General features: G+C 35.6%; 1 protein-coding gene across 1 annotated transcript; it reads right to left on the reverse strand.

The window, feature by feature from the left end:
• Positions 1–2,010: 2,010 nt before the first annotated feature.
• OR5P97 (olfactory receptor family 5 subfamily P member 97) lies at positions 2,011–2,955 on the reverse strand. The gene has a single exon (NM_001391466.1). The coding sequence runs from the start codon at positions 2,953–2,955 to the stop codon at positions 2,011–2,013; it is 945 nt and encodes a 314-aa protein (NP_001378395.1).
• Between the last annotated feature and the right edge of the window lie 9,550 nt (positions 2,956–12,505).

Consider the following 12,505-nt stretch of genomic DNA (forward strand, 5'->3'; position numbering starts at 1 on the left):
GGTCTCAAGGCTCAAGAAGGCTTCTGAGAGGATGGGAAACAACATTTAGGTTGGTATCTATAGCATAACTAGTTGTTACCCAGCTGAAGGGAAAAATACATTCAGGTAGAGTTAGTACATGTGAGAGGATGCTGAGGAAGGAAAGAATGTGGATGTGTTTAAGGATTTTAAAAAGACCAATGACTGATTCTCAGAGTTTGGACATTGGAGATTGAGGGAAGAATGGAGAGAGAGAGAGAAATAAAACATGGGCCATACTCAGGACTTTGTAAGCCCTGTTAAGACGTGTTGCCTTTATTCTAAGATCTTTGGGTGTTATTAACAAAATAATCTATTGAGACTTATTGTCATGATTGGTGTACAGAGAATGAATTTGAAGTGAGTAAGGTAGGGAAGAGGAAAACTTGTTACGGTTCTACTTGTCAGGATTCTCCAGAAAAAGAATAGGATATATATTGATAGATAGATAATAGATAGATAGATAGATAGATAGATAGATAGATAGATAGATAGACAGACAGATAGATATTTTTTAGGGAATTTGCTCACACAATAGTGGGTGCTAGCAATTCCAAAATCCAGGGGGCAGTCCAGCAGACTGGACATTCCAGTAAAAGTTGATACTCCTGATTTGAATCCAAAGTCAGCCAGGAGAGAATCCCTCTTTTACAGAGAACCTCAATTTTTTTCCTTAAGGCTATCAACTGATTGGATGAGGGCCACCCACGTCATGGATGGTAATTTCTTTTACTTAAATTCTACTGAGTTAAATGTTAATCACATGTAAAAAATACCTTCACTGCAACCACTAGACTGGTGTTTGACCAAAGAACTAGTCACCATTCTCTAGCCAAGTTGACACATAAAATTAGCTATCATAGAACTACTAATGTAAAATAAATGTATGAATTGGTAGCTTGAAATAGAAGGACTTACAATGAAAATGAAGAGAAATAGGAGATAAACATTGGACATAGAATGACAGGACTTTGTCATTGAAAGTAGGCAAACGGAGGTGGAAAAAGAAATACATTTCTCTCAGGTTTCTGAATCAATAGATTGACTGAATGATAGTGACTCTTACTTGGATAAGGAATACTGAAGGCAAGCAACTTGGCAGTTGAAGGAGATAATTACTTTAGGTTTAGGTAATTTGCGCTTGAGATGCAATACACAAAAATAGTTTTGTCTAAAACACTAAATAAAGGAGGAGAAATGAAAAATAAACGTAGTAGTCATCAGGATATTGAGGTCAACTAAGCTTCACAGAGGAAACACCATCCAGTTCCCTCAGTCTTCCTTAACAGGATGTGAGTCTGACCATGCACAGGTCTCTCCAACAGTTTGTTAACCCAGCCCCTGAGGATTTCAGGAGCGCTGCTCATTCCCACAAGCAAGTCACCTGTTTTGACCTAACAGAAGAATTCACAGGTTAGTCGTCCTGTTCTTTTAAGGGGTCTCCTATATCTAGGCTGGAGCCAGAGATTAGGAACACGGGACAGCATTTGTGGGTCCGAAAAGCCCATCACCAGCAGATAACCTTATTGCAAATAGCATATCTGCAGTAATTTTACTGTCTGGTTCCGTTTGGTCATTTCCCTTCAGAATGTACTCAGTCATAACTATATGCTCATTTCAGGAAAAGATGCAATTAAAAATGGACACAGTCCTAAAGGTTCATAGGTACAATAACATAAACTTACAGCAGAGAACATCTTTTGAAAAGATATAAATAAATAAAGTGTTAAAATGATTTTAGAGATTAAGTATTTTCATGTTAACCAATTTGTGTTATTAATTAAAAGTTTTATTTTGTTTTATTAAATATTACTCACTATGGCCCTCTGATTTGCAATTTGATATGAGAAAATCCACCCCGTACCTTTAGCTGCACACTGGCTAATGAAATGACATATGGATGACATATTTAGACAACAGACATTCAATTTCCTTTTATTATTATATTTATGGCAAATTATCACATAAAATCCTACAAAATAATGGGTTTCACTAACAAAACACTTTTCTAGCAAGCTCTTTCTTCAGAGCCCCATTAATTTCATTGTTCCTGAGACTGTAGATGAGGGGGTTCAACATGGGGATCGCTACCATGTAGAATACGGACACCACCTTGTTCTGGTCAGTTGTATAGCAAGACTTGGGCAGCACATAAATGAATGTGATGGTCCCATAGTACAGAGTGACTGCTGTGAAGTGTGAGGCACAGGTGGAGAATGCCTTGTGGCGCCCCTCAGTGGAGCGCATCTTCAGGATGGTGATGAGGATGTAGATGTAGGAGACAGCTATGACAAACACTGTGACCACAATGATCGAGCCAGCCACATATGAGGGGACAACTGTGGGGACACTGATAGCCAAACATGAGAGTTCAACTAAAGGAGCATAATCACAGAAAAAATGATTGACTCCATTTGGTCCACAGAAGACTAAAGAATAGACACCAATAGTAAAAGCAAAAGCATTGAATAAACCACCTATGTAAGACACTATGAGTAACTGAACACAAACTTGTGTGGACATTTTGGTGGAATAAAGTAACGGGCTGCAGATTGCCATAAAGCGATCATATGCCATAGCAGCCAGAAGGAAGCATTCAGTTGCCCCAAAGAAAGCAACAGAACCAAGCTGCATGGCACATCCATAATAGGAGATGGTATTTCTCTCCACCAGGAAGTTTACAAGCATATTGGGTGTGACAGAAGATGATAAACCCATGTCAGCCAAAGCCAAGTGGCTCAGAAAAAAATACATAGGATGATGGAGCTGAGAAGAGATTCTGATGAGAATGATTGTGCTGAGATTGCCAGATACAGTGACCAGGTAGATACACAGGATGACAATGAAGAGAATGACTCGAAGTTTCGGATCGTCAGTTAAGCCCAATAAAATGAACCCTGTCACTTCAGTGTAGTTTCCACCCACCAGGGCATCCATGACACAACGTAGTCGATACCAAAATTCACCTGTGATGAAACATTACATTAAAGAAGCTGTAAATTTAGTCGTTTCATTCTCATTACTACACATAGAGATTATTAAAACAAATAAATTGTTAAAGCTAACTTTAAACTTTTTAAATTCAGAGTCCAGATTTTATATATTTATGTGTAATGAATCTTCTATATTTCAAAAGTTCTTTTTAGAAGAAAAGCTAGAAAACCTACTTCGAATAATATATTTTCCCTTTATATTACATATTTATAAAATGTACTTAAATTGGCTTTAAAACTAAAGATGAAAAAATATAAGCATTATGAGAATAACAAAAAGAAGTGGTATGTATATATTAAAAGTATATAAACATAGGATTATGTAATGGAGATTTGAAATAACTAACAGTTACTGAACAGTTACTAAATGATACAGGCACAGGATGAAGAGTTATATATTTAGAGTTCTATTTTAATTTCCGTGAAATAATCTTAAGTACTTTAATTTTATTTATACATGAAGAAACTGACTTTGACAGTAAATCATTTATCTGAATTTACATAGCAAGTGATGGAATCAAGACGTGAATCCCAGGCAATCTGAATTCAGTCTATTCCCTTAGTAACTATGCTGTAAAGGAAATTAAAAAATACTTACAATGAAGTTGAGTTTCTTGGAAATGGGTGGATAATAAATGACGCTTTCTACTTTCTGAAAGCTACGTATAAAAGAAGTGCCTAGTTAACCACAAGTTAACAATTTCTATCAGTAAAACGAGACTATTTTCAAATGGAGAAATACAATTTGCCTGATCGGACAAAGATGAAATAGGAAGGAGTTGAAAATTAAGGTTATGAGAGAAGTCACCTTTTGTAAATTTATTACAGATTTTTAATATTTACAATTAAAGTATTGTTTTGTCAAGTACTTTGAAATAACAATCTAATTATTATGCAAAACATCATATGATTAATAACTAGGACAAAATTAAAGTACATTTATTCAAATAAATCAAATGATTTCCTAATGTAATTAACATTTTCTAATTTAAGTATTACAGAATGAAGTAATATTAGTTTCAACATAATACACAGCTCATTAAATTTCCAACCTAAAAAGTTAAGTATATCCAGGTTCACCTGGTGAATGGCCAGGTTGAACCTCACCTCCAAGTTTTCTGACTTTATATTCTTTACTTAATCCAAAGTATTTGGTGGCCTGTAAGCTAAAGCATTCAGAAAAATAAACAAAGGAATTCTTGCCACAAGATGTTTGCTAACAGTAAGTCCCCAAAGCATCTCAAAGCTGCTGAAGTCATTAACATTATGGATGAGTGCCAAGTTTAGATACTGTTGAAAAATCATGTAAGTTTCTGGTCTTACGGGTGGAAAAATGAGGAATTCTGGTGTCTTCATTTATGCTTGTCTATACACACTAAGAAGACTGAAGAGATCTAGGCTATTTCAGCTGGGGTTACTTGCTAGCAGACTGCTGGATTATATCTGCCTTGCTTCTCAGCTATGGCTGTGAGTACGAACACAGCTTTAAAGAATAAAATCTTCTCAAATGGTAAAAGAAAATCAATACATCAGATTAACTCACAAAAGACAAAATCTTACCCCTTGAAATAAGAATTTATTCCTTTTATAGCAATTAATCCAAAGCTGTTGTTGTTATATAGCAGCTGTGCTATCTTGTTGTTTGCCTTTGAGGATAAATCTCTGTAGATTCTAGAGATTCACATGTGAATTCAAAAGAACCAGGGATCATTACACATTCTCAAGTGCATACTGAGTAGTTCACTTCACACAATCACAGCAAATCTTTAAGGGTTCTGTCAATTCTCAAGTGATCCATTTTTTTTTCTTTTGTTAAGTATAGGGAGCATAATATAACAAATTATCTCATAGGCAAATATTAGTTCAAAGTTTACTTTGATATTTCAGGTAAAGGACACTAAATTTCAAATATAAAAGAGTAACCTTAGCTTCATTCATTCTACATGTGTTCATTTCATATGAGTTTTACGCGGTACAAGTAAGGCACTCATTAGGTGCTTTGGGGAATGGGGTGGAATGCCATGTAAACTTGAATTTTAAATAACACAAATATTTAAGACATGTATACTTTTTTTCCAAGCAAAGAGTGAGAAATGAATGAATATCTTTAAAGTTATATAGAGAACTACGAAGTGAAAAGAAGTTTTGATGACTTTCAGATCAGATTTAGTCTACATGCCAAGTCATAATACCGCATTTTCAAAATAACAGAAATGTATCACTATTTCACTCCCTCAAAAATATGAAAACATCTTCAGTCAAAAGCTAATTGTGAAAAAACTATAAATTTGACTTCTAGCAACTTCAAAGGATCAGTGGCCTATAATGATAGGTGGAGGAGATATCTGAATAGAACTGGAACTCAGCTGGTTTTAGAGATCAGAAAATTCATATGAAGAATAACTGAAGTTGAAAGTTTTGGGTTGAGTAGAGGACAATAAAATCAAGCACAGGTAGGCAGAAAGAATCAGAAACCAGCTTTATATTTTTTCATTCACAAAACATATTTTAGATTATTCTAGGGATGAAGTCATATTTGATACTTTCACTGCCATTGGTGTTTTCTTTCTCCATCTCTTTTCCCTGAATCTCAATTTGTCTCCTCTCATGGCATGGGGTTTGTTTACACGTCTGTGTCCCCACAGACGGTGATGTTCTCAAATCCAGTTGCAAAATAGGGGAAACAAGAACTTACATGGCAATGGAGTTAGGGGAAAAAAGTAATCAAAGAGATATGGGGGAAAAAAGTAATCAAAGAGATATGGGGGAAAAAAGTAATCAAAGAGATATGGAGGAAAGAAGCAGAGAGGAAGGAAAGTGTAAGTAAGAGAAGGAGTCAGGGAAGGTGAGAAGATAAATGAGAAGAGGAAGAGAGAAATCCATTGTTGATGCCTCAGCTGTCACAACGCTCTGTGCCCCACATCCAGGAGATTTGCCCTCTTTGTCAATCTCTAACCACATGCTAAGTTCTTCTCTTATCATAATTACCCAATTTGATTCTTACATTGAGCCTCTGGCATAGATATTATTTTTACTATTCCTGTTTTGTAGATAAAGAAATTAAGGCTCAAGAAGTCAAACCATTTGCACAAATTCAAACAGCTAATAACTAGAGGTGCCAAAATATAATATATCTCTTCCAAACCCTACCTTCTGTACAGGACATTCCAATTTGGAGCTCACTTCAAACAATGATTTTCCCATAATTTCCCTTATGGCTTCAAACTGAGATGACTACTATCTATATAAAAAGAAAGAGTTATGGTGCTTGGACAGAGAATTTTGAGAGTTGATACTTGGAAAAATGAGTATCAATTTAACAGTAACTTTATATTGGTTGGCTTTAATAAAGAAAAGAAGGGGGTAGGAAAGGAGGAGGGAGAAAGGAAGGAGGGAATGAGAGAAGAAGCCAAGGAAAGAGAAGATAAATGTGAAGAGGAGGAAAAAAATCAAGAAAAAACAATTACGAAGATTTACCCCTATGCTTTCTTCTAAGAGTTTAATAGTTTTAACACTTATATTTAGGTCTTATCTCCATTTTGGTGTGAGGTAAGGGTCTAACTTCATTCTTTTACATGTGGATATCTAATTGACCTAGCACATTGTTGAAAGTACTCTTCAGTACATATTGAGTGGTTTTGGCACCTGTTTGAAAATTACTGACTTTAGCCACATGAGTTTAATTCTTGACTCTCAGTGGTCCTCCATTGATCTATATGTCTCTCTATAAACCAGTACACACTGTTTTGAACTCTTGCTATATACTAAGTTTTTAAATTGGGAAGTGTCAGTCTTCAAACTTTGTCTTTCTTTAAGATATTTTCAATGTTCTGGATCCTTTGTAATTCTATATGAATTTTAGAATTGGCTTGTTAATTTTAACAAAGAAGACACTGGAGATACTGACAGGGATTGTGATCAATGTATACATCACTTTGGGGAGTTTGGCCATCTAAACAACATTATTTTCTTGAACTATGAACATGGGATGTTCTTCCTTTTTCTAGGTTTTCTTTCATGTTTTCAACACTTTCTAGTTCTCAGAGTATACTTTTCCTCCTGTTTGGGTAAATTTATTCCTAAATATTTTATATGTTAATGCTATTAATGGCATTTCTTAATTTCATTTTTGCATTATTCATTGCTAGTATATAAATATACAATTTTTATATATTAATCTTGTATCCTGAGTTTATTTATTGGTTCAATGAGCTAGTAATGCACACAACAATATAGATAAAGTTCAAAAACATTGTGCTGACTGAAAATAACCTTACAGAGAAAAGGAATATCATTTGAGTCCATTTTTATGAATATCTAGAATGAAGCTGTGGTAAAAAGAATAATAATAATAATCAGCACAATGGGATGTCTCCGTAGGATGTAAACTAAGTGTGAAAAGATAGGACTATGGGGGAACTTATGAAAGGACAGCAATGTTCTATATCATGATGGGTACTTGAGTTACACAGGTGTATTCAGGAGTCAACACTTAATAATTGTACACATAATATTAGCAAATTTCTTTATGTAAGTTTTACACAGTAAAACTTTAGTAGGTGGCAGAAGAATTTAGAAGGAAGGATGCTATGTCTATAATTAATTGAGTGAATAATGTTCTACAGTGGACATGACCTCTCAAAATAATGTGCACCTCCTAACCCCAGAAAATGGGACTACGTTAGTTTACATGGCAAAGAGGGATTAGGGTTACAGATGAAATTAAGGCTGCTATTCAGATGACCTTAAAATAGAGAGATTACCTGGATTATTCAGTTAGGCTGAATACAATTACAACCATTTTTAAGAGTACAGAGGGAAGCTGAAGAGTGTCAGTTGAAGTTGTAACTAGAAAAGGAAGACACAGGGAGATGTAATATCACTATCTGAATATAAAGGAAGGAGGCCACCAGCCAAAGAATGTGAGTGGCCTCTAGAATCCTGAAAATCCAAAGAAATGGATTCTCCCCTAGACCCTAGAGAAAGGAGCCTAGTCCTTACAATTCCTTAATTTTAGCCCAGTGAGAACCATATTGGACTTCTGACATCCATAACCATGAGACAATAAATTTGTATTGCTTTTAACACTAGGTTTTCAGTAACTGGTAACAGCAGCAATAGAAAACTAAACTAGTATGTTGTTTAATGTAATAGTAAGGGAGACCACTCCTATCTCCACTCTCTTGGAAACTGGTACCATCTGTTCTGGCTCATATATTTTTTAAGGCACATTTCTCATTCTGTAGGACAGCAACCCAAACTTGCAAATGTTGTCTGTTACCTGGCACCGTAACCAAGCCTTCAACAGGCCTGATGTAAGGAGTCAAATATAATCAACCTGCCACCAGGTGGCCAGCTGGACCCCTGGGGAATGATGCTGTCCCAGGGTCAAATTGAAATATTTTGTTAGCATGGTGGCACTCAGCAATGGTGGTAGCCAGATCAGCTTTGGTGAGGGAAAGTCCAGAGAAGACTTAATATTGAGAATTTTTAGTATCAGAGGCAATAGAAATAGAAGGAGGAAATGGTTCAGCAAACATTCAGCAGTTTGCTACATAGATTGCCAAGACTGAAGTACCCTAACTTAAAATATCCTTACTTCTTCACTCCCCCAGGAGCTAGGTCTTGTGAATCAACTTTGAGTAGGCTGTCCTTTGGGGACTCTTTAAAGTATGTGGTGGAATAGATTCCTGAAAGGGAAGAACTACTAGCTAAAGGGACATTTCAAATATCTTCTGAGTTGATCAGTGCAGGTTCATCTGCAGTGGTAGGTACCGTGGGAGGGATCCTGTTTTTCAGGTCCACGTCACAGGACCACAGAAGCTTTCAACCATCAGTATCACTGGTTCAACCTTTAGATTCTCTGTATAGACACCATCTCTTTCAGATGATGAGATCTTGGATACCAACCCTACTCTTTACTTACCATTCAAGGAGTCTCAGATGCTTCCAGCTGTTAATTCCAAACACTGAATTCAAAGAACACGCAACTTATTTGAAGAAGTCTTTACTTATAGATGCAAAAATGGTGAGTGGTGGAAGGATAAAGCAAATTTTTTTTTGCTAGATGTTCCTGTCTTAGTGAATCCATATTTACTTTTACATCGAAAATTTTCTTGAGAATGACATAATGAAATTTGTGAGTTTAGGGTACTATGAATATAAACTGACATTTACTTATTACATCACCCATTCATCTGCAGAAAAGGTCCTCATTATAGGGTGCCTATTATTAAAATCAGGACCACCAATGTTTTCTAGTCATCAGTCTTCCCATGGCCTCTTGAACCTCCTTGTTCCTTGGACTGTAGATGATGGACTTCACCATGAAGATCACGACTGCGTAGAACACAGACACCACTTGTTTTGTTCAGTTGAGTAGCTAGACTTGGGCATCACATAAATGAATGTAATGGTCCCATAGAACAGAGTGACCACTGTGATGTGGGAGCTACAGGTGGAGAAGGCTTTGTGCCACCCCTCAGTAGAGTGCATCTTCAGACTTGAGAAAAGATTGGAGACACCAGAGAGTAATGATAAACACAGTAACCAAAATGATGGAGCCTGAAGAGATGGCTGGAATTATTTTGGAAGTAAAATCATTAAAACAATAAAGCTTCAAATGTTGTAAATAGTTACAGAAAAAGTGATTGATTTATTTCATCGACAGAAGGACCGACTTAATAAACGGCTAATAAATGTCCAAGCACTCACACATACACCAAGACTGAAAGAAACAAATACAGAACAAAGAAAGAAAGCTGTGAGACTTAAAATTCTACAGGCTGGAAGCAGCCTGTTAAAACCACTCAGTATAATTATGTGCCATCCTTCAAGAAAAGGAAGGCTGTCTTCAATGAAAGAAAATTTGGTCCAGAAACTGAAGCCTTGGATCCAGGGTAAAGAGCCATGGGCACAGAGGCTGGAGTTGTGCTCACAGAGATCTGAGCAACAGGACCATGGGGTGGAGTGATAGGCACAGAGGGTACACAGAGGATTATTCCTAAGCCTTGAAATCTAGTGGATTTGTGGTGTTTGATTACAAAGTAGCTTGGGATTGGTGACCTTTTCTTTCTTTCCAATAAGTCAGAAAAACAATTCCATACTTCATAGAACTTACATTCCAGTATTCTAGTGTTGGGAGAATGATGATAATAAATTATATAACTGAATGAAGTGAGCAAAAAAATCAAAGTAGGTTTGGAGTAAGAGTTTTCAAGTAACTTTGCTCTCTTTAGATTCATAAGAGTAATTTAAAAGTCCATGAGAAGAATGAGCCAATGAGGCTGGAGAAGAGTAAGAAAACATTAAAATAATTATATATATATCTGAGACAAGCAAGTGTCTGAGAAAAAGTTACTCTTACCTATTACGGTAAAACTATGGATTTGCTAGAAATTTGGGGGAAGTAATCAGACAAAATTTGTTAAAGTTTTAATGTTAGCCTCTAAAATTCCACTTTGGGAAATCTATCCTACAAATAATAATGATCTAAAGGATATAAATATACATATAAAATGTTTATTACATGATTGTTTAAATAGTAGAACTATTGAAAAGAGTCTAGTGTACATCAATAAAGAATGGTTAAAAGAAATTGACACCTTCATTGTATGGATTAGTATGCAGCCGTTGAAGTGATGAAATGGCTCTATGGATTAAGCCTCTGAACCAAGGCCGAGATATATTCTTATATTTTTCCTCTCCACAATGTCTAATGTATTTTTTCATTAAAAAACATTTTTCACTAACATTTTGTTAATATATCATAACAATCTACTCTTGTTTTATGTGTGTAATATTTTCCACTATATCACTAAAGATGTTCATTATATTTACTTCAATATAGTATCTTGTTATGATAGCTTTAAAAATTCTGTTTCTTTGGGTTCATGTCTGTTGTCATTTGAATTTGTTGACATTTTCATGTAATTCTGGAAATCTTAAAACATTTTGGGAATGTATATTATGAGTGCCTCTTTACAATTGAGATTTTGTGCTAAACTGCCCACTGTTTCAGTTTGTACAACACACATGGAAAAGTACAAAGGCAGCTTCATTGCTCCCTGTTTTCAGTTAGAGATGGAAGTGGGCAAGAGGTATAACCAGACAGTGTACCTCAGTTCCTTGTCTTCTGGGCTTACTTCCTTCCCTTGATTCTACAGAAAAGACCCGTTCTTGTTTGGCAACATACACCCCAATCAGTATCTCTGTCTCTTTCCCTTTGGAAGAATTATTAGGCTATAAACAGAGGTAAGCTAGCCCGGCTTCTCTCCCCAAAGGACTAATATTTATCCACTTGTTAGTTGTATGGAGAACTTCAAGCTTCTATCCTCTTTTAACAGGAACATTCTTGGTATTTTAGCAAACCCTCCATATGATTTTGATGCACACTAAAGTTTGAGAATGCCTCATTTTTCTCATTTTCATTTGACTGAACATCAGAATCACTTGGAAAACTAAAATATGCTTATATCTGAACATCATCGCAAAGAATTTGGCTTAACTAATTTGGAGTATGGCCTGGGTATTGGGATTAATAAAAGTTCTTTCAGTGATTACGTAGATAACTATGCAAACTACTGATTTTGTCATTTCAATTTGAGAAGCTGGAAAATCTCTGTATGCAGAGTGCTCTCTCTTCTGTCTCAGATGTTTGTTTAGTGGGAATTCCTCCTGATGTCAAAGATCATTGACTAACATTATCACTCTCCCGAGATAATGGGATTCACGCGTTTCTTTTCAAGCTTTCATGATTATTTCATAGGGAAAACTATGAGAGAGTCTGATATATGTATTATTCACCTGCTGTTACAGTAATCCAAAACTCTTGAACTGATACTTGAGGTGGACTATAAACTAATTTGATAGAAAGGAAAAGTAATTTTCTCTATTCATTCATTCCTTTAGCAGATATTTATTGAACATTAACAGTCTTTCATGCTGTCTTCCAGGCAGTGGAAATAAAATGGTGAACTAGACAAAGTTCCTGCCGCCATGGGGTTTATATTCTAGTGGGCAATAAAAATAGTAAACTATAAACAAATGTATACGATAATGATCAGTTGCAATGGCTATGGGAGAAATAAGCAGAGCAATATCTTATAATAAGTAACTTTCTGTCAGGGCATTCTGAATTCACTCAGAAACACAAACCTCCCAAAGGTAGACTATATATATATACACACACATACGCAGGTATGCTTGCTACAGATCAAAAAGACTTAGCAGTGTTCAAATGAGGTAAACACAGAGAAGTTAAATAATCTGTCTGGGATCACATAGAAAATAATGAGATTGGGATTTTAGTGTAAGTAGTTTGATTCTGAAACCTGCATTATTAACACTTTTCACCATTCCTTGGTCAAGTGTACCTTTCATCACTAAAAAACGTGTTTTTGTGTCACTTTTAACAATTTTTGCCTTAAAGTCTACTTGGCACTAAATTTATGTTTCTATGCTTTCTTTCTTCTTTTATAATGTTCTTGGGTTAT

This window comes from Equus caballus, chromosome 7 (assembly GCF_041296265.1).
Source record: "Equus caballus isolate H_3958 breed thoroughbred chromosome 7, TB-T2T, whole genome shotgun sequence".
Lineage (NCBI taxonomy): Eukaryota > Metazoa > Chordata > Mammalia > Perissodactyla > Equidae > Equus > Equus caballus.